Below are 23,770 nucleotides of genomic sequence, written 5' to 3'. Positions count from 1 at the left end.
AATAAATAAATCCGCCAATGTTTTAGCCTATGTGTAGACAAATAATTCCAGGATAGCAAACAGTGATGAGTAAGAGATTGTACGTTGGTGATAAACCTCAGGGCTCTGTGATACACATTATTGAGGGCATGTAGACTCTGAGATAAGGCGTGTACAGAACATCTCCATAGTCCAAGACCGACATTTTTTTAGATAGAAACAAAAGGCAGGATTTAATCCTTAAAGAAAAAAACAGTTTCAGTTTCAACCTTTTTAGCAGCTTGATTGGCATATAGATTAAAAGAGTGCATCTGTATGATGATGTAGACTCAATCTGTGAACCCTGAGAATTGACAATTGGGGGCAGGTTCCGTGGCTTTCACCTTGGTATTTGAAAAGAGCATGACTTTAGTTTTGTTTGCACCAGTTTTAAATGAATAAAGGTTCTGCTCAACAGTATGAAAAGCCAGTTGTAATTTAAAAGTGGCTTGTACTCCATACAAATGCCATTTTCTAATTCCTTTCTTTGTTTATTCACTTAAAATATTTATTTGTATTTTTGTTATATTAGTTATTAGTTGGTTACATCGTGAAAATGTGTTTTTTTGAGTCAAAGTGTCTGTAGCCCTGAGAGTGAGCATAATTATTCATACCAGACAAGAAAACAGCTTAATAGAGTGCAATTTATTTCAATCGACCAAAACATTGGCTGTTTAAGTGATCTGAAGTTAGAGACTTTTTTAAAGGCATTTGTGCTTCTTGACTCCTTGCAAACTCTACAAGTTGTTACCATTGCAAAATGTACAAATCACAACTGGAACAACAATGCAACTGATGTAGTAATGATGAAAGACATCCAGCAACAGAAAGAACATAAAAGTAATTCTAGTTTTAGCTATGACAGCCTCAAACAAGATTTTGACCAAGTCCTAGATTTCTACCTCATTAAAATCTCCAATACGAGCAGCTGAATAACATAAATTCTATTATAAAAAGTAACTTTTCAACTCTTTCTGGTACTTGTGTGACATAATTTATTAATCACTGATTTACCTCTTGTAGATAAAGCAACAAAAGCAGTTATGAATTACAATTATCTGAAGACAAATTCGCCGATTTTGGAGGCAACGGTCAATATTTTGGAACTTCCTCAAAACATTGAGAAAAAAAATTAGGAAATATATAATGTTGTAATATATCGGTGTGTATCGGTGTCTCTCACCTTGGCCAGTATTTGCTTGTCCTTGATGATGTATTCATAGGTGGTCAGCAAGACATTGAATTTACCGCTGCGGAGCTGAGGTACAAGCCCACGGCGCAATGCAGGGGTGCCCTTCGATGGGGTGAAAGAGAAAATAAAAAGAAAAGACGATGTTATACAATTACTGCATAATTTAAAATTACACTGTGTTGCCAGAGGCAATCAGTGTCTTTGAATATAGAAGAGAGAGAGAGAGAGGAAATTTTTACCTTGTAGGCAATTTTCACGATTGAGGGTGACCACTTGTCAAGTTCGTAAACCCAGTTAGACAAAGTCCTGAAAAAAATTACAATGACAAAGAAGAGACACAAAACCAGCTTAAATAACTGTGCATTAATAGGTCAAGTACAACTTGAAATACTATCTATGATAAAGGTTCAGAAACAAGTTGCTGAATGAACATGAGGAGAAAAAACAATTAAGCAATTACAAATATTAGCTTTCCAGTGAATAGGAATTACAGCTCACAATTAGAAAATGTTCTTGGTGTTTTTATACAATATTGAGACCCCCTGAAGAGGCCAGTCACTCAGCTCATTAATTGTTATTTCTTAACACACAACTGCAAGTGCATGGAGACTTCTCTCATTAAAAACACATTTAACACAGTAAAACTGGAGTAAAATATGAGCTTGGTGTGCTTCACCACAGTAGTGATGAAAAATGTGCGATCTATTCCTTTGACGCCAGAAACATTTGATGAGTACAAAGATTGCTTTCACCTGCCATGTTTGTATAACCCAAAATGAACCCATAACCCAACAAACCTACTACTGTTAATGATTGAATGTGCTTGGAAGAAATAATAATAATACATACATTTACAGTAAATTTGGATGAAGCAATAATTTGTCATCATATGGCATCACTATGAATAAGCATTATTAAAATATATTTTAAAGTACAGATTCATTAATATTAAGTGACAAGTAAGTGAGAAGGTCAGTGTGGGGTTATATTAAAAGCAGCTATTAGCTACTAAGAATACATATCTACTAAGGCAGTGATCAGATTAGATATTAAGATATCCTCACTTCCTTGTCCACTATTACAGACCTATTTTATGAACCAGGCTGAAAATATATGCATATTTTAATCTAACTGATGGCTATTATTGTGGGCATGGGGTCCTTGCAGAGCACATTTAAGGGCGACTTGACAGTGAGTTATAAGGCCAGGGTGATTGCCAACTGAATAGTACTGACGAGAGAGGAACGATGATGAGAAAGGGACCATTTATTCGCTTGTGCTCCATCAGGTAGGTGATGAGGGCGATGGTTTGTATAGTTTTGCCGAGGCCCATCTCATCAGCCAGAATGCCATTTAGATTATTGTTGTACAGGGACACCATCCACTCCAGCCCCTGGACCTGTACAGAAATTGGACAGAATAAAATTATGTTTGCAGAGATAATGTCACTCCTCAAATCATTTCTGCACTTTTATGTATTCCTTTGCACCACACATATAAAGCATTTTCACTGGTGATGAGCCACATCAAGGAAAATAACATTTTGCATATCAGAGACAAAACATTTCAAGAGACAAAAGTTTGCACTAATGGCTCAGATAGCATGCACAATTCAGTATAAGTAAAAAAAAGTATGGTATATGCCAAGCCTTGATTTTTTGATTAACCATCTCCTCTTGCTTTGTGGTGTATAAATCGGTAAATGGTGTAAAAAAAAAAAAAAGGTAGACGTGTAAAATGCATGCAAAAGCAGACTGTGTTTACTGGTAATGTGATATTTTAAATCCTACTGACTCAAGTGCAGCAGGAAAATATGAACTGTTTTACCAAGTAGCTTGCCTGTGTCTAAGACAATCAATGTAGGACACAACAGGGAAACGGAAAAGGGCAGAGGGGCACAGGCAGTAGAAAAGGCGGCTGCCAACCAATTAGTTAACTGCATGGTTAACGAAATGCCTGACAGCCAACAGAACTGATGCAGGAGGAAAAAGCTGGCTGTGAGTCAAGGCAATAAGAGACTAAAAATGGAAACCTCTGAAGTGACAAAAGAAAATTCAAAGCTTCTGTAACTTCTTGTGGACAATTCAGGTTTGACTGCTGTTGTTACTGCAGTTGACCCAATTATTGCACAGCTGAAATCTCTACAATTTCCCCAAGGAGCAGCAACCATATCTTATTTAGTGTCTGGCACACCATAAATCAGAGATGTGCTCGGACTGCAATCTGATTGGAAGAACGAAAAGATGAACGGCACCCAATTGCCAGTCCCCAGATCTCTTATAATCTTCCACTACCAACCCCAATTACTACAGCCCATATGAGTGACACATTTCATCAAAGCATGGCACTGGCTGAGCAAAAACCTGTAACTGCACATTCCTGGTGGAGACATTTCTTATATGAATCTTGATATCTCAGGGTGATTTTTCTTTAATTGAAGATTTGGGAAATAAAGCTGCTGTTACATTTTTAAAAGGGTGCAAGGTAAAGCACTGAGTAGTGTTTTAGTGTCTGTTGTGCCTTCTACCAATTGCTCATCATTATCTCACTTAGACCTCAAACACAACACTACCACATCCACCAACACAGTCTCTATCAGTCTAATTAAAGGTGAGCACATTCCGCAACTTTTGCTGAAAACTTTGAAGAAATGATGGCTTCTCTATACTGTTTCCTATTTAATAAGCTAATAATTTTAGCTGTAACTCCTTAGACTTTGCTATCTATTATACCTACAAGAAGTTGTAAAGAATGAAATCCTGATTTACAACAGCAACATGACTCTTTAACATGGAAAATAGATGACTAAAAAGGTTCACATGCATATGACTGTAGACTAGACTGATTTCTGTTTTTTTTTCCTATTATAGTCGCCTCAGTTCTGTGTGCTAATCAAACAATATTCCTTATACAAGATTTTATAAAAGAAAACAAAAACAAGATTTGTGTTCTTACGTCCTCCGCAAGGAAATATCTAAGCCACAAAAAAAACAACAATACAAAATAATAAAAAGTGAAATGAAAACATGAAGGTGGCTGCAACATGCACTTTAGAAGAAACTCAATACATATTCAAACATAAAACCATATATAAAAAAATAGGAGATATATCTCAATCAAAAGAAGTAAAAATACAAATGGACAAAAACAAAAATCACAAAGAAATCTCAAACAAAAAAGAGTACTGCAGCTAAATTATGTGAACGTGTGCGTACCTGGTAATGTTTAAGCATGCCATTGATCAGCAGTGACGACTGCTTATCCACCCTTTCAATGACAGCGTGGGCCACCCCATAGTAAGACTGGGAGCTGGTTTGTCCAGTGGGAACACTGTATTCATCATCCACATCCTGCTTAGCAGACCTGAATGTGTGTTTGGGGTTAAAAAAAAAAGAAGAAGAAGAGTGGCTTTGAAACCCTTGTCAGCCCCAGTACTGTGCTGTACACTTCAGAATTGATTTTAATGATCAGTCTCATGCCTTAGCTGGGAACACAGCCTGAAGACAACCCAAGCTTCTCACTAATAGCCCCTTTGGGCTCAACAAACAAAAAAATAAAACCACACACTAACTTTCGAAGCTTACCTAGATTAGCAACGAGTATCACATTTTTACAGTTCTGTGAGGAGGAATTTAGGCATTCAACAATAATAGCAAACGTTATGTCATGTTATTAATTTCCATATATTTTCTCATTAAAAGAGCTGCATGTAGTGCAAGAAGTAACACAGTGGCAGTTTTGACTATCAGTGCAATACCATCACAACTGTGAAAGATGCACCTGCACAAATTTAGAGCAATTTATACTCCAAATTTATGCTCTACGTCGGTTATGGCAGCGTTCCCCAACCTTTTTTGCTCCACGGACCAGTTTAATGTCAGGAAATATTTTCACGGACCGGCCCCCTAACGCTCTCTGGTCTCTATGGTAATGCTTAAACGTGCCTTCAAAATAAGATACACAAAACAGCTGTAAACGTTTCATTAATGTTGATATATTTGTTTCAATCGCTGAATGAAGCCTGTCATATTTGGATCAAGAGTCGGGAACTCAAATTGCTTGCACAAAACTATTGATCAACACTGAGCATTTGTTTGTTGTTCATCAAAATCAGTATGCCCGCCCGCGCTGCGAGTGAGTGAGGTCTGTGGTCTTGGCCATTAGTTCATTTACTTATGTTTCTGTAGGTGTGTAGGCTGAATACGTCGCACAAGTAAGCGAGTTTTGCGACTCACTCCTTGTCACTGAAATGTGCTGCCAGCGGTGACTTTTTTTCTGAGAGAAATCTCTGCAGCGGCTCTCGCTGCATACACTCTGGCCAGCGATCTCCCTCGGGATGTGTCAAGAGTGAGTCATAGACAGATGTAACGGTGGGAATCCGATCATCAAAATAAAACATTGTTCAGACCCCGATAATAAATAAAACGGAAATAATGTTATTTTATTAAAGTTATTTATTCTTTCTGTGCGGCCCGGTACCAAACGACCCACGGAACGGTACAGTGGTTGGGGACCGCTGGGTTATGGAGAGCCCTTTACGTCGCCGGAGAGCCTCTCCGTCGTCTCCGGGTGCACTAAACATTTTTAAGTGTCCGTCACTCTGTCAAGGGACAATGAAGACAGCAAGGGCTGCGATCGGTCCTCAGCCAGTCAGGACAGAATAAAATTATGTCAGTCTCTAGGCGGCATCGGCGGGCATGCGGTGGGTGCCCTGATGATTAATATGAGATAGCACACTGTGTAGAAGTTCATCAAATTTGCCAGCTGACATTCGGAAGATAACAAAGATTTTCATGCACTGTAAGTTTTTTCGTATAACGTATAAATTATTTTTAAATGTGCATTATTTCTTGTAAGCAAATAGACACAAAACATCACCCCCTTATGGAAGTAAAATACTCCATCAAGGAATCAGTAATCTTTAACTAACTGAGTAGGTTTTTTTCTAACTCATGAATTTCAGGTCAAGTAAACGTAAGACAGAGAAATAGTGGGAAAAAATTAAATACTCAATGATGTGCTTGTCATCATTCGTAGCTCCTCCTGCTCCAGCTGGATCAATTATCTTCTTCTCCTCTGTTTCTGTCTTCGCAACCTCCTCTTCCTCCTTAAAAAGGGCAAAGTTGGGAAGACATGACTATGAGCATACTGAATGCAACACTACCAGCACAATCATCAGAAATAGTATTAATGAATTCAACACAGCTACAGCCCCTGGTGGATTTCAGTCTGTGTATGGGTAGATTTGGACAGAGAATCTAAATTCCATCTTGCACATTTGCAATATTTGAGAAATTGCAAGAGAGCGAGAGGATGATTTCAAATCCCCTCGTGCTGAGAGTTATTTGATGATAAAGTCACTGACCTCCTCCTCAAACTCAGAACCACTCTCCTCACTGTCTGACCGTGGAGCCACTTCGTATCTGGAAATCAAGGGGAAAGTAAAGCAAATTTAAAATAGACATCAGAAGCATGGGGATGGGGATTTACAAAAGCACCCATAACTTTTAGTATACTGGGTTCTGCAGTTGGTAACAATTAATTGAACCTAAATGAAAATCTGAAAGCGCTGCTCAATCTAAACCCGCAATAGTCACGAGGGGATGGAATGCAAGGTGGTTTTCAACGCAGCAAACAATCAACTGATATAACAGGAAGTGTTTGGATGAACACTGCAGGGATGTATGTTCGAACCTGCAGGAGCAATTCTTAGATAATCTGATGCTTTTTTACTTCAATATGAATTTGTCAATGTATACTCTTTGTGCACCGTGAGAACTGTTGGAAAAGTTGCAGTGTGCCAGGACAACTTTAAAAAGTATGTGTTTCAATCTTGAGCGTTAAATTATGGAAATTATTAATTAAAGCAAAGTAAAAACATAAATCAGTATAAAAGCATATACAAAATACCAATTTTAAATAAATATAAGGATGAAGAACACCTTTAATCCAGCACGGTAATGGAAATGTCTGTTTTTAAAGCCAGACGTATTCTTGTTTTGTACGGAGAATATTCAGAACATTGTATGAAGTGCTGTAAGTAGCGTATAAATTGAGTTGCGTGTAATAGGAATGGGGTAACTACATATAAGTTTATACTTTCTACTCCTTTTCAAATATGTGACGAGATGTAAATGTATGTGTTGTCATTGTAAATATACCACATGTTTGAAATAAAATTGTTTTTCCCTCCATGGTCAAAATTCGAAAGAAGTGTCCTGGAGAGTACATTAAAACACTGCTCCCTCAATCACATACACTATATCAAACATATTATGGTGCGAAGCCTCACCCAGGGTTCATCTCAAGCCAGGCCTCCAGCTGACTGGATTTGGGAGCATCCGTTCCCTGCAAAACTTTTCCAGTCTCAGTCTGAATCACTTTGACTGGCAGCTCACTCATCTGGCTGCTCTCATCCATAGGCTGAAATGTAAGCAAAGCATAGCCAGAAATGTGTGCATTAATAAAAGTGAACCACAACAACGTATATCATCAGTGATCACAGATTGTGTTCTTGTCCTCGAGTCTGCACAATATTAAGGCAAAGTCACTAAATCTTAAGTCATTAAATAATGTGGGTACCAGGTTGGGAGTAGGTCACATTTCCATTTGAATGATACCATCAATACAAAGTGCAGGTCAGTTGAGTAAGACATAAAAAATATATACAAAAGACAAAAAACAGTTGTGTGGGAAACATTACTGGACCTTAATATAAATGTTATCCTTGCTTCAGTAATTAATCCAAATGATAAAGTAAAAAAATAAATAATGATACAATAAAATAAAGTAAGGGCAACAAATCCCAGTTCTGAACCAATAATCAAACCCCATCATTAAAATCCAACAATTGAGAATTTTGAGAGCCTCTTTTAAATATTAACAAATACTATAATATTATGTCCTCCACAGCTTCTGCCTTCCAAGGATATCATATTTTGACAAGAGAGATCTTAATCAGACACTGAAAATGTCTGTTTGTTTTTGTAACATTATTTATAACACTTTTGATTTGCTCTAGTTCAACAATTACCCAAGGTCCACTTTGACAGAATAATTAACGTTTACCCAGTCTGGTATGTTTCTCATTTCTGTCAGAGCACATTCCGAGGCATGAGAGAGATTGCAGGTTTGGTTTCAAATACAAGTATGAGAGTAAATAGAAAAGCAATGAATGTCATTTTAACACATTTTATTTGGAAAGTTGAATCTCCTGGTAAAAAAATGTTTCATTTAATTATTATATTATAAGAATAAAATGAATGATTGACAATATAAACAAGATGGGAACAAGATTTGGTGAAGCCATATTTCACTGACTGGTGTCTCACAGTGTAATGTAGATGAGTTGAGCAGGTAGTGGGCAGTGACATTTTGGTACTGAAACCTGGTAAAAAGCTCTAAGGGGCCAAGGGAAGCTATTGATTCAGGTAACAATCCTGTAAAAATATACTACACTACAAATGCTGCCCTTTGACACACTATTATTTATAGTGTTGGGTTGGTCATCCATTTTTTTCCATCCAATACCAGTGCCTTTACTTGCCTTTACAAGTACAACACAAATGTTAATGCCAGTTGTATTTCTAATGTTAAAAAAAAAACAGCCTATGCAACTAAAGATGAAATAAAAAAATGCACACAATAGTTGCTCTTTATTCTGCTTTCTCTCTGATTTTTGCCACCACACACACATGCATGTACAGGCACACTGTCATCAGACTTTGGTAAAATCAGGTTTGGTGGACAGAGAATGTGTCCTTCATCTCAAATCTGACGTTTATCTCTTTGGAAAAAAAAAGGTCTCTTGTATAGATGGAAAGCACATACATGGACTTGCATGAGAGGTGATGAAGGCCACAGTAGGTTGTGTGTTTTAAAATATTGGTGCAGTCGACGTTGCTTCAGTTTGCTGAGCAGTGGATGTGAAAAGCAGACAAGGTGATGCTGATGTATGTTCTACATCATGGAAACAGCTGAGGCACAGAAATGAGGCACCAAATTTTGCGTGATCTGGACTAATAAATAGCGATTATATTTGAACCAGAATCAGTGTCCAACGCTTATACAGACTAGATTTGGAGGAATTTATTGGCAGAAATGTAATAGAATTGTGTTAAATTTTGTAGAGTCATCTGAAACTATTACTTCTTAGCTTTTTGTAAGCATCAACTGACCATTTTATATCTGAATAGGAATCAAGTTTTTCTCCACAGGGTCCCACATGTTGCACTGCCATGTTTCAACAGTAGAACTCCTGCAAAGACCTGCTCCATAGATAGGTGAGGGCAGCAATACAGTGTTGGTTGCAATTTGAAATCTGACGGCTCAATGCTACAAAAATCATACACACGTCATTCTAAAAATCAGAAATACAGACTACAGCAATAATGGTAATAAAGCTTACCTCTCCATCAGGTCCAATGGCACTAGTACCTTCACCATCTCCATCCTCCTTCTAGATCAAACACATAAAACCATTTGGCACATTTAATATTGGGAAAATATTGGGATGCTTTTAATGAAATCATTTTGATCCATTCCTCCTTGCACACTGGTTAGAAAGGCTCTAAAACAGGATTGTTAAGAGGTAAACAGCTGTGTTTACCTTCCATGTTGCAATTTTGATAATTTTCTCTGATAATGTTCCCAGAATCATCATTGTATATAATCAAGGTAGCGCCACAGAACACAGAATGTGGTTACAGAAAAAGCCTTTTTTTCCAAAAAAGAAATACTGAGAGTAGATAAAGTCTGAGAGTCAGCAGGTGTTCATTCCTGATTAGTTCTCGTCTATGAAATGATTTGGTGCCATGTATAACGCCAGGCCAATGAGTGTGCGACCTCTAGGGGTGGGATTTTTTTTTTTTTTACAACAAACCCGATTGACAATCATCACATGTGCACCTCAAAAAAAAATTAAAATAAATAAATAATAATTGAAATATCACAAACACCTAAAGTTCAAGACCAACAAGGTTAAAGAAGCTATGCACGAAAAGGTGAGCCTCTTGTCCAGACTGCAGTCCCTACAGTCTCAGATGATGGTGCGTGCGTTGAGGAGGACGAGTCACTGGCCGTTTTTGTGAATGGAATAGCTGGGGGCGGGTAAGGTAACTATGGAGCTTCGGCTGCTATCCGTGGTGCTCAAAGGCTGGTTTGCAGGATGAGTGCGTGGCCAGTGAGTTTTCTCTACACTTTTTTTTTAAATTTTTTGCCCCTCATTTTTATTACTGCTGCTTCGATGGTCAATATTGGACATTACAGCCATGTTTTTGAGCCTAAAATGAAGCAGTACAGTGTAGAATATTTTCCACCCCCGCATTGCTGCTGTAAAAAAATTAAAATAAACTTCGACACCAGGACCTCGGCAATCGACTCTCATAATGTCGTGTAATTCCCATCCCTAGCGACCTCGTTCTACTCCTTTCTAATGGAAGATGCTTAAATACGATAAGTGATAATAAACCATGACATTAAAACAATAATTAAGAATAATTCAGGTCACAGTATATCAATACAAACAACACTTTGGACTCTTTTTTTTTTTTTTTACCAAAATACATGCTTTTGACTGAATAGATAAAACCACCACTTGAACATTTTTCTCCTGACCTTCTTTTTCTTCTTCTTCTTCTTCTTCTCCTTAGCAGCTTGGGCAGCTTTGTGTTCATACACCAGGGTGGTGAGGTTGGCCACATATTCATCCGTCTGCTGCAGCAAGTAGGCCAAACGCTTGTCTTTCTTTTGGTCAATTAGTTTTCGGTAGCCTTCTTCATCTTCTGCCTGAGAGGGGGAGGTTGACAGGAGGTTGAAGGCTGATTACCAGTAAAGCTTGACAATTACAGGAACATGTTCTACAGCCTATTCATTTTCATTCTGCACTTTACATGGTTAGCTCTGGTGTGTTAATGCATCTGTACAATACACCAAATCAATGTTACACCAACCTTATCAATACCTAATTGGTCATATTTTAATAATGTACCTAGTTATGATCCACTCCTCTACTTGCTCGTGTCAAACATCTAGAATTAATAAAAGTGGTGATAACTTTTTATTTTTTATTTTCTGGTTCTTACCATAAGCCTTCTCATCCTCTCCTTTTCAATCCTCTCAGTCTCCTTCTTCTGTTCGCGCTCTGTGTTGGTATGCCAGTTGGCAATAGCCCGTGTGAGTTTCTGCATTTTACCAGACACAGAACGATGATACTCTTTGAAGTCCTTGGCATGCTGAAGTATACTGTTGAGATATTCCTGAAAAACACATCATAGAAGTTGTATAAAAATTAAGAAAAAAAATGTTGCTTTAAGGCGTGTGTTGACCATAAACTACATTTCCCACAATGCATGGTGATTGTGTTACCCGTGAAGTGACGGCATCCTGTGTATCATTGTATATGCATCATGCGATGAATGAAATTGAGATTGAAATATATAGATCCCAAAATGTTCAGGAAGAGAAAGATTGATGCAGACGGAAGGCTGCGAAAGAAAGATGGAAGGCGAATACATGTTTTTGCTTCAAGGAGAAAAACCTGTATGTCTTTTGTGTATGAGGCGGTGTCGGTGGTCAAAAAGGAGGATCTACGTCGGCATTTTTGACACCAAATAAAGGAGCCAAGTATGCCAAAGTTAGCCTTCAAGAAAAACAATAAATTGTCAAATAATTAAAAGGCAAACTGCGATCGCAACAGAATGTCTTCACAAAAGCCATAACCTAAAAACCATGCGGCAGTGAAAGCTAGCTTTGTTGTGGCTGAAGAAATCACCAGTGCAGAGTACATTGGACTTTCATTCTAAACATAAAACCTGCTCCGACAGTGTTATTCTCTAAGTTTGAATACAAATGCTCTTGTGTGTCTACCTGATGTTTTTGTCTGCGCTTCTTTTCCTGCTCAAGCTTTTGCTGCTTCTCCAGCTTCTCGGTCATGCGAGCCTCCCTCAGCGTCTGCCGCTTGCTGCGTCTGTACGCCTTGGAGTTGAGGGCCGTCTCCAGGGTCGTGTCTCGCCTCATACATGCCACCACATCCTGCCTCAGCTGGAGAAACACACAGGTTTCACATCAAATTCAGTAAACAGTAAATAGAACTGAAAATAACTTTTCAGACGTCATAAAACTTTCCATATGACCTACCCAACATTTAAACAATATTTAACGCAGCACGATATGATGAGATCAGATTTTGGATACTTCTACGTCTTATTAACTAACACAGTGTTCAGTATAACTTTTGACCTTACAGAACTTGATTCTGCTCGTTTAACAATTCATTATCCCATCAAAATGGTTGTTATTTGGATGTAGAAAAGTTGCCTTTGAAAAATGTTGTATATAGCTTAAATGTAGTTGACAGTCTACATAGCATTTCATTAAAACATCATAAATAACTGGATATATCAAAAAAGAATAAATTGTAAATAAGTATTTTATTTTTTTTAAAGTGAACTTAAGGTAGTGTGATTTACAGTTTTTATTTTAGTCTACTTTACTTTTTTTTATTTTTCACCTGACATTAGAAAATAAATTTCTTATAACCCATCAACTGAACATTTAAAAAATAATTTGAATGGTTTACTACACAGAAATGGTGCAGCAGTATATTCTAATTAACCACTTAACCAACTACACTTGTTAGACATTGTGATGTTCTGGACCTTGGCTGGAGGTAACGGACCACTCCAGATTTTAATCAACAACCCCTGATTGAAAATAAACTGATATTGTTACCTTCAATAATGTAAACGTTTCTCCATTTTAACTATATGTTTGTGTAACAGGAATGAGAAATTGTTGAAATGTCGTAATTATGAAGGAACAACAGAACCAACTGTCTGAAAATAATAAATCAACAATAGTCTGGAACGAGTAAACAGTAGCACTGCACTCATATTTCAGTTGCAGATGTGTTGACAGTGTCTGATGATAAACACAAATTTCTTTCCTTCAAACATAAGTCAACAAGGCATCACTGTGAACATAAAACATGGTCATGTACCTGCCGCTGGAAGTTGAGTAGACGCAGTGCCTTGAGTTCCACTGTGGCTTTGGTCCTCAGATCAGGAGGCAGGGAGCCTGGCAGACTCTCCAGCTCCTGGATTCGATGTGCAATCCGAGCCTGCAACCTGAAGATTATGAGGATATGAAATCATGTGTAAATGTTCTATTATGGGTGCAAATAATTCTTGTTTTCATTCTATATTAATAGTGTTTATTTAAAATGCTTAAACAGTCAGAATAGAACAGAAATTCAAAATGTATGTTGTAACCTGTATTGTCACTGCATGCAGATTTTACATTCCCCAAATAAATGTGCTGTATAATGATCGGGCTGATTTATTTATTTTTAAGCATGTAATTATGTCAAACCATTTGTAATGCTGCAATATACACACTACAGCCATACAGTCAATCACTGAAACATCACTGTAACATCACTGTTCTCACTGCTCATTTCCCCAGGCATGTGCAGTATTAATGACCTGCACAGATATAAAATAATAAAAAAAAAAACAGCAAACTTGATAGAATGCACTATGTTCTCTTGCCCTTAATCAGAGAAAACCTACATGAAACAGTTGAAGATGAGCAGAATTAGATCATAAAGTTATTAATCATAAGGACTACAGTGCAGAAACACATCTCAGCTATAGTATTAGATATGAACTGAACATTGTACTAGAGTACTACCTTCATGTGTCTTGAGAGAACATCACATGTTGTCACCTGTCAAGAGTTCATCGTGGTAATGGTCGTGCATGACGCACAGATTCAGAAACCATTTCATAAGAACTTCTCTTACCAAGGTTATTTTCTGTGCTGAGTGTCATAACCTATCTACTGTAACTGGAGGAGTAGCACTTTACAAAGTGTGACCAAGTGTGACCAATCTATAGTCACTTTATTTCAGCCCAAGAGAGCGGTGCATAACATTTTATGTTATTACTTTTGATACACAACTGCACAGTTGTCTTTTTCAATGACTTATTGCAACATAAAAGCATTGGCCATGATTCTGTTTCTATGTCAATTTTATTTCCATTATGCCTGTCAAATGGTCTTTTCAAATTTTGAAAAAAACTTTAAAATTATGTTTTCTACTGAGCTCCAAAAAGGTGAAGGGTAACAGAGAGTTTGTGTTTAGAAGAGAAGTATTGTCTGAGGTAACCCTAGAAATTAAAAGCGAAAACAGACAAAAAGAAAAAAAGTGAGAATCTGACTGTTTGACTGCAAGAAAGCCTTTGAAATCATGTGCAGTACGTGTTTTCATGCACAACGGTGTGACCTACAGTTAGTTCTGTGTGGACATTGACACAGTTCTATTTATTTTGGCTCTATACACCACTACAATGGATTTGAAATGAAACGAACAAGATGTGCTCTAATAGTACACTTTCAGCTTTAATTTGAGGGCATTTACATCCAAATTAAGTGAACGGTGTAGGAATTACAACACTTTATATGTGCCTCCCACTTTTTAGGGGACCAAAATTAATTGGACAATTGACTGAAAAGCTATTTCATGGACAATTGTGGGCTATTCCCTCATTATTTCATCTTCAATGACACAGGTAAAAGTTCTGGAGTTGATTCCAGGAGTGACATTTGCAAAATAAAGAGAACTGTGTCGATGTCCAAATATTTATGGACCTAACTGTATGATACATGGGTGATGATTAATACCTGTACTCCCGCTCCTGGAGGATCCTAACTGGGTCCAAGCCTTGAGGTTTCTGAATTGGTGTGACCCGGTTCTGCTTCTGCTGCATCTGAAGCATGGGGGACACCTGCTGGCCGGGAGGCTGAGGGGTCACTGAACTGCCTGGCAAGGGCCCAGCGGGCACAGCAGTGGTCTGAGGTGGCACAGGGGACGGGCGTCCACTGGAAGCAGGAGTTAGGTGCTTCTGAGAATTGGCTTGATTTTCACTCCCCTGACCTGGAGAACAAATTCTTAGGCTGTTACTGGATTCATGTTCAGTGAGGCTGATTGATAAAGTCCTAGGTGAGAGGGACAAGGGGAGTCACAGATACAAATATTCAAATATATATTGCAGTATTGAATGATAACACTAGTCAGATACTGTATTCTGATAATCTAGAGCTCTGCTTGAGGAAAGTTTCTCTATCTGAATTTAAGTGAATATTGCGGACATACACCACAGTAGGAAACCATGTATATCATATATATACTATATCAATACCATGGAAGAGGCATAATTAGTTAGTAATAGTAAGTTACTTTTTTGGTTATTGTGTATTGTGTGAAATGGATCTGTGTTAACATATACGTTTTTTTCCTATCAGTTGCATATTCACACAAGTTGATATGCTTTGTTGTCAATATCTAAAAAATTATATATCAATCTAAGTATATATCATATCTTATCATACATGGGACAACACAAACAATACACTATCATCTTTCTGCTCACGTCCCAGCCTCATCTTTCATGTTGTGACTGATGTAAAAAACAGCTATGGACAACTTGGATGTTACTCATTGAATAAATTGAGAGTTGGATCAATCCATTAATATGAATGACAGCTCTGATCTTCCCACCGGGGACACCTGGCATAAGATCTAATGTTTGAAATGAAACGGAAAAAAATAAAACTTGCTTCAAAACCTTGGATATCTAAGAATTTATTTTAATGCCACCAAGAGAATAAAGGAATGGACAGAGCTGCTTCTTTTTTGACTTTGAAACTCTTTTCCTCTGCCTACTGGACTTGAATTTAATATCTAGGGATGTCTCTGATTCATGGTTCATCAATGAATTGCTGTTAAGAATGTATTAATTAATTAATCACATGCCCAATGTAGGTGAATAGTCGTTGAAATGCATTTAATGTGTTTGTTTAGCCAGAGATCAATGTGATAAAAATAGGAAAACAAAAGCTGCAAATGCTAGTCTTAGCATTCTAACTAATTAATTACAATGGATTTAGTTTAATATACTACTTACCATCAGGCCAAGGCTTAGGTCCTGTGCTTTGATTGTGTCCTTGCATAGCTGGGGTTGGACAGGGACTTGACTGGGGTCCACCAATAGGTGCCATTGTCATACCTTTCAACAAAATAATAGTTTTTTTTTCTTTCTTCTGTATCTCTATGTGTAAGTGTTGAGTGACCAAGTGATCAGCAGGCCATTTATATAATTGGCTATAATTGTGTAATTAACACAATTTAAAGTACATATAAACAGTGTAGAGTGAATTGTATCTGTGTATCTTGTTTGGGAATCAAATAAATGCAGATAGTTACTTTATGAATTACTTTTAGATTAATTTGAATATTTCAAATATAAAACATAAGCCTGATGTAACACATCGTCTTCATTAAAAATCTTAATTCAAACTCCACTTTACTGGAGTTCCAGTCTAGTCATCTTCTCTGTCTCAAACAAGCTATGTATTAGTATTGGGCAGATGAACAAACCCAGACTGCAGGATTAAAACATTCAAACAGTCTAAAATGATGCATGATTGTGTGACACAGAGAAGCAGCAGAGTTATCTCTTACAATCACTCAGCAGAGCTGCAGCTTCACTTATTTAACTTCCTGAATAATTGTGACATCGACAGACTCCGTATCTCTCCCTGTGTCTATCACAGCAGATCAGAACAACAGTTCCACACACACTCCGAACAATGTGGTGCACTGCTCATTAGCTGTTTCAAAGCATCAAGGTCTGACATTAATTAATCATGATTGTCGCTTCACTGCTAACAGCTCGTCTTATTTGTTTGTTAATTTGTGTCATCATGCATCAACTCAAGGTTTACTCCTCCAGTGTGTTTGTTTGGATTGCCTGCATTTGTTTCACATCATTTAAAAGGAAATGAATGAACAATTATTCTAAATATGTAAAATTGGCCTTCAACTATTGTACTAATTCTAAAGTTATTTACATGGTCAGGATGAACAAAAAGCAACCCATTTTTCTCATAATAATTAAATTATTATAATTAAACTGTCTTCTTACCTGGGGGCCTGTTGTAAGGACTACCACCAGGTGCTGGCTGCGGCTGCTGTTGTTGCTGCTGCTGTTGCATTGTGGGTAAACTCCTCTTGCCCTGAACAGCCAGCTGTAGGTTTTCAGGCAGAGGTTGCCCACGGCCAAGGATCTTGGAGGCCAGGATCTGAGCTCTGAGCTGCTGCAGCTGGGCTGGGCTAAAAGCAGAGGGTCCCCGCCCCTGTTGGCCCATGTTGGATATATTGGCCATGCCTCCCTGGGGATCCATGGACATCATCGGGCCTGATTGTGAGGGTGGCATGTGGGGAGGTGTGGGTCCCCCACCTCCTGCACCTCCTGACATTGGGCTAGGAGCATGCTCATGCACACCCATTGGGGATGGATGTGGTGACATGTAACCTTTAACAGACAGAAGGGATTTTTCATTTGACCCCAAAGTAGGGAAGATAAAGCGGTCTGAGACCACCCCGTCAGGCAGGTCTCTGACCGGTTGATTTGGTGCGCACCAAAGTACCAAGATTACATTCACACCTACGCAAACGAACCAAACCAGGGGACCAAACACGTTTGGTGCGTACCAAATGCTGTAGGTGTGAAAGCACCCTAAGTTTCAAAAGCAATGTTACCTTGGCTGTGCTGGTCCATGGGACTCTGTGGAGGGCCCATCCCACTGTGCAGAGATCTCATCCCCACACCTTTCATGTGGCCAAAGTGCATCGCATCTGCCATTACCTTGTCATTCATACCCTCCATGGGCTGGAAACAGAAAATCAAATTAGTAGTAAATATATACATATATATATATATACTGTACTGCTCAAGCATGCCTTTCAATTAACCTTGCATAATATATATTGTTCACAGAAGATAATAATTTAATATGAAATAGTTACAGTAACATTAATGTGGGTTCCACTCCAGGTTTAAGAGAGCCAGAGTCATGCTATTGTTCAAGTGTAAACTAAATACTAAATACTTGACACTTAAACCTGTAGAAGCTGTTTTTGCCAGAGCAATAGACACACTGTACCTTGTGCATAGGATACATGCTGTCCTGAGAGTAATCACTTTGCCCCTGGCCCTGCATGCCATGAGGTGCATTGGGTGTTCCAGGGCCTGGACTAGGTCCCATCATACTGTGAACAGAGCCTGGTGAGGGATCCGGTCCAGGGCTGGGGCCCAAGATTGGCCCTGGGGAGAGACCAGCTCCCGGAGAAGGGCCAGGATGGGACATACCACCTGATGTATCTGAGGGGGTGGACATCTACTGTGCTGCTGGAAGAAAACCAGACAGCTTCAAGGGAAAAAAGAAAGAACAATTAGTGTAATATTTTGCAAATTAAAAAGTCCAATATAAGATTGTAGATCTTACAGAAGATTTTAAATGTTCAGACTAACACTAGCTTAGACCTCTAAAATAAGAATAAATAAAAACTCAAAATATAATTTAAAATCCAGTGATTACGCCCTGCCCTGTCCAGGGTTTATCTGCCTTTCGCCCTATGTCAGCTGAGATTGGCACAGCTCCTCCTGCGACTCTGATGAGGAGGTTAAACGGTAAAAGATGGATGGATGATTATGCCCGGTCATATCTCAGAGAGCTGATTATTCCTTATAACTTTCAGGGCTTTCAGCTACCAAACTCCTCTCCTGTGGAATCAGCTCCCACTTTGGGTGTGGGAGGCAGACACACTCCTTACATTTAAAGTTAAACTTCAAACTTTTCTCTTAAATAAAGCTGATATTTCGGGCTGGTTGAAGTGAACTGAAGTGTAAAAGTTTGGGTACCCCTGTAAATGTTCATGATTTTCCTTGGTTGTTTGAATAAGAAATTTCAGTTAAATATATCATATAGGAGACAGTCACAGTGATATTTGAGAAGTGAAATAAAGTTTATATGATTTACAGAAAGTGTGCTAGAATTATTTTAACAAAATAAGGCATGTGCATAAATTTAGGCACCACAAAAGAAAAAAATAACTCAATATTTTGTGCATCCTCCTTTTGCAGAAATAACAGCATCTAAACGCTTCCTATAGCTTCCAATTAGAGTCTGGATTCTGGCAGAAGGTATTTTTGACCATTCTTCTTTACAGAACATCTCCAGTTCAATTTACAGGGGTGCTGGGGAAAGAGCCATTATGCAGCAAGTACTCTCTCTCTCTTTACCACCATCCACCCATTCTCAGCACTTTATTCTCAACTTTATCATGACAATAAGTTTCCCTCCCTCTCTGTTCCTCTTCCTTTATTCATATTATCCCTGATTCCAGAGCTTCAACACCACAGCTCAATTACTGTAACTCATATAACTATATATTCTAGAGCTACTTATTACTGCTAAGGTTATTATTGTCATCTATCCTTCATCAATGGCTTGTCCTTTTCTGCAACCAATCCCACATAGAGGGGGGGGGGCAAGGGTCATATCACACCCTGGACGAGTTGATGAAGAGAATAGTGATGATGATAATTGTTATTAATGTAAATGATTCTCATTACACAACCATTCCTGGTCTCTATCTCTCCATTCTATTCTTCTTTTTGCCTACCTCTCCTTCACTAACCCAACAAATAAAATGTAATAGAATTTAATTGAAAATTTATGCCATTATTCCTGAGAAGAAAACCCATGAGGTAAAAACTTGTGGTCAAATTGTCTCAGCTTGTTAAATACAGGGCTGCAACAGCTAATCAATTATTTAATTGACTAATTCATCGATCTCCATTTTTGTTAACTGTTAGTTTTAGCAAGATTTTTTTACAAAATAAAAACAAGTGTCATCTCAGCTTGGTTTTGTTACTCCTCTATGATATTAAACATCATATCTTATTGTATGCGCACAAAACATTTGAGGATGGCGTCATTTAACACATTGATCTGCATTTCATGGACAACAGAACAAATCTATTGGTCAAGAACACAACCATCCAGTTAAGTGACAATAAATATTAATTGCAGGCATGCTTAAATAAATACATACATACATATAACAACTTAAGTCCCACTCCCAGTAAAGTGATCTGACTTTGTCACCACACAGAAAACTGTGTTACTAACCACCCTGCCAACTTTGAAATATTGAATAAAATCCTGTAGGGCCAAGTGTAGTGCCCCTGAGCAAGACACCCAACCCCCATTGCTCCCCAGGCGCAGATAAGTGCTGGCCACTGATCCTGCACCCATCTAGTGTGTATACAATAATGGTGTGTAATAAGGATGGGTTAAATGTGGAGGTCATTCACTATCACTATTTAGTGTGTGCGCAAAAAATTATAATTTTCACCATTTTGGTTTCAATTTACCCACATACTGTACACAAACAGAGCTGGTATAGCTACAACTACCTGCAGCCTCACAGCAGCAGCACTATCTTACTTCTTCTCTTCTGAAAAAGCTATTATATGTGTTTTGGAAACCAGAGAAGACACATGTTCAAGATAAATATATCTAAACTAGCTAGAAACCAATGACAATATAGTAGGAGCAGTTGCATTTACCCATGAATAAATGTTGAATAAGTGGTTTTCATATTTTTTAAGTTTTGAGTTATGCTTTTTAAGTTAGGTTTCATGTTTTTTATCCACTATAGTCTGACATATACAATGTGTGGAGAGGATAATCTCTGTATTTGCTTTTTAGTGGTTTCAATTAAATAAATAAGTTTCAACCGCAAAAATATGTGTATTTCTTCATTAATTCAATATATGAATCATCTTTGTGGCCTAAGTGGACATTTATCTCCCCTCTTTACTGCCCACTGTCAATAAAGGCAAAAATGCCCATGTAAAACTAAAAAATTGCTTCATTTCGGCAGAGATTGTGTGATACATGTTTACGTTTATTAGCAAAAAAGTATTGAGTTGTACAACCATAATTAATGAGTTTCTTAAAGATGCTTTGAAAAAGATACCAGCCAGATACTTTAAAACTGCACAAAAGAACAGAGGAGAACTGGTGCTGCAATTCAAAACTACAGTTCTTTAACCCTATGGTTGCCACTGGCGAATGTGCCAACAAGAGATCCTGTCAATTCACTTTAATATTAGCCAGGCTGACCACTCAGCATTGCAAAACTAGAAACTGCATACATTTATCTCAACAACTGTTTGCCTGCACATTTGCACCTGCATGACTTTGCAGAATTTAACTTATTCAGCACATATTCATTATTGTTGATTAGATGATCCATTTTACATGCTAATATACCTTATTCGCTGAGTATGTCCTCTTATTTTATTTTTCATTATATTTTTTTATTTCTGTTTTTTGTTTTAACTTTTTTTGCAGCTATGAATTATTTGATACTTTTTTAATATTTTATTTACATTTTGAATGTCATATGTTAATCATGTGCGTGATACTATGCTGCTGTAACTTACATAAAATGTTATTGTGGTCAATAACTTATGACGATCTATCGGTATGTCTGTCTAAACATAATACATAAGACATTATACCTTACCCTGCACAGGACTGGTGACAACATGCAAATAAAATACGTATCCTATGTTCTAGTACATGTTAAACACATCGATTGACATATCTGCGATTCGCTTTCGCCAGGCGATGTGGGCGACTGTCAATGCTGACAGTCCGTTTGCAACTGTTTACATGTAAGTAAAATAAAATCCTATTGATAAACTTCCAATGTCAACACAGAAGTCTGATAACCTGTAATACACAGAATTTACAGTGAGATTAGGAGTACATAAGTATGCTAGTTTGCACATAGCGACACAGTGCCAGTGTCAGAACAGCACAGTTATGTGCACCTAACTCTGGATGATGGCTTCCCCAAAAACTGGTGGCCATCACGGATATGCTGTGAAAAAAAAATCAAACTACGAGTGAAAGTCAAGCGGCTGTCATGCCCTTAGTGAAATGTCGAAAGACTAAAATATACTTTAGTTTTACATTCGCTGGTTCCTGGTTGCGCAGACCAAAGCGAAAGGACATTTTAGACGGTCTGTTGCACTCGTTTGTCTGAGAACTTGGCTGGTGGCTAGCTGTCGAAAGCTAGCTTAGCAACTAGCTTGCTAGCACTGGTTATAGACACCCCAACTACCGAACTGTGTCCTGTCAAAAAGTTTGGACAGTTAGCAGAACACCGAGTAATTACATGCCATTATTCATCGAATATAAAGCGCCGTTTATTGTTTTACCTTTCGGCTGAACAGAAACTGCTCACAATTAGATGGAATTATTATAATGTTCCTTCAAAATATGACTGGTATCAATAAATTCACTCCCCCTCCGTGTTGTTTTGCTGACACGCTGAGGTTTCTGTGGTCGCCATTACTGATTTGTCAGACTTACAGGAAGTCCCGCCTACCTTTGTGGTGATTGGTTGAATCACACGTTAATCATACTATTTTGTGTCGGGCGTGTTACTGTCAGTTTTTAACTGAAAACACTGCAAACAAAATGACTAAACCCATGTCAAGTACAAACTATGATACACTAACTGTTTATGTAATGTTTAAAAGTTGACGGGGTTGATCTAGGTGTGTTTACACAGGCTTTCTGTTAGATTATTAGTTTCCACTATGTTCTCTTCAGTATTCTGCAGTGTTCTTTTTCTTCTGTTTTCAATTCTTGGGAATTTTTTCCTGGTTTCACTTATTATCTCTCACAGTATATAGATACATGTACTATAGCCTTCCCATGGCCTCATCATCTTTGAAAATAAAGGTTTTCTCCTTGTGCAGGATGCCTCTTCCTTGGTAAATTTAGGCTTTTTTTCCTTGCACGTTATCTATATATATTATATATATCTATATTTAAAATCAAGACTTTGTATTTACAACAAACTCATACACACACACATGTACAGTATTCTTAGTGAGGACTCTCATCGTTGAAATACATCCCATAGCTCCTGACCTTAAGCCTTACCCCTCAAAAAGTCCTTTAAATATCTAAGAACCAGCCAGAATGTCACAAGGTCAACTACACATACACGCAACAACATTTTTAAAGAGGTCACCTTTTTTTTAAATGTGCTTGGTGCAGCTTCTAGAGGTCTTATCATGGAACACTCTATTGCTTTTGAAACTATACTATTCTGGTCAGTAAATGGCTAATGTGCATAAACATAGTAGTATGAATCCAGCCAGGAAATGTTAAAAGCACAAATCCTCAGCTTCCATGTGTTGCAACAGGCGAGGCAAAACTCAAGAACTGCTCACTACCATAGTCCACAGCGAATACAATTTTGTGAAAAACCCATGAGAGTGAGATGCTTAAAAATGTTCAAACTACACTGTAAACTAATAATGCATCTGTACATAGTATAGGCTATATAACTTTTAGTTTGGGGGTGGGTGTTAGTCTGGTTTTGTGGGGCCCATGTTCCTTTTCGATGGAGTCCCTGAACTCCCATTTAAACACATCTGCATCTGTAAGATGAGTTTGTAATAGGTGAGAAGTTGTTTTTTATTTTCTTTGTGACATGGGTATGAATACAACAAGAACACAATCACGATATACTCGCAGCACTTAATGGTGACTAATAGTCTAAACTCTCGGGGTCCCAAGATAAACAATTTTAGCTTGTGTATGAAAAAAAAAATTGTGTGA

General features: G+C 37.9%; 1 protein-coding gene across 3 annotated transcripts in view; it reads right to left on the bottom strand.

The window, feature by feature from the left end:
* Positions 1 to 22,456, bottom strand: part of smarca2 (SWI/SNF related BAF chromatin remodeling complex subunit ATPase 2) — a 43,921-nt gene extending 21,465 nt beyond the window's left edge. For 2 of the 3 annotated variants that reach the window (XR_014593071.1, XM_083905335.1), the window contains exons 1-16: positions 17,814 to 17,939; positions 17,197 to 17,586; positions 16,177 to 16,278; positions 14,894 to 15,146; positions 13,209 to 13,335; positions 12,077 to 12,250; positions 11,293 to 11,466; positions 10,826 to 10,996; positions 9,618 to 9,668; positions 7,503 to 7,633; positions 6,576 to 6,633; positions 6,220 to 6,317; positions 4,426 to 4,573; positions 2,446 to 2,609; positions 1,450 to 1,516; positions 1,202 to 1,312 (exon numbers count right to left, since the gene is read on the bottom strand). Coding sequence is in view for 2 of the 3 variants with exons in the window: in XM_083905335.1 (XP_083761461.1) it covers positions 1,202 to 1,312; positions 1,450 to 1,516; positions 2,446 to 2,609; positions 4,426 to 4,573; positions 6,220 to 6,317; positions 6,576 to 6,633; positions 7,503 to 7,633; positions 9,618 to 9,668; positions 10,826 to 10,996; positions 11,293 to 11,466; positions 12,077 to 12,250; positions 13,209 to 13,335; positions 14,894 to 15,146; positions 16,177 to 16,278; positions 17,197 to 17,586; positions 17,814 to 17,931 (2,337 nt within the window). In the remaining variant the exon portion in view is untranslated. Of the gene's footprint in view, positions 1 to 1,201; positions 1,313 to 1,449; positions 1,517 to 2,445; positions 2,610 to 4,425; positions 4,574 to 6,219; positions 6,318 to 6,575; positions 6,634 to 7,502; positions 7,634 to 9,617; positions 9,669 to 10,825; positions 10,997 to 11,292; positions 11,467 to 12,076; positions 12,251 to 13,208; positions 13,336 to 14,893; positions 15,147 to 16,176; positions 16,279 to 17,196; positions 17,587 to 17,813; positions 17,944 to 18,217; positions 18,482 to 22,353 lie in introns of those variants that run through there. The other variant, XM_083905336.1, reaches the window with a different exon arrangement.
* Positions 22,457 to 23,770: the final 1,314 nt, after the last annotated feature.

Source organism: Microchirus variegatus (genome assembly GCF_963457635.1).
Source record: "Microchirus variegatus genome assembly, chromosome: 18".
In the NCBI taxonomy this organism is placed as follows: Eukaryota; Metazoa; Chordata; class Actinopteri; order Pleuronectiformes; family Soleidae; genus Microchirus; species Microchirus variegatus.
The sequence above is the reverse complement of the archived record's forward strand: the minus strand, read 5'-3'. Positions and strand labels throughout refer to the sequence as shown.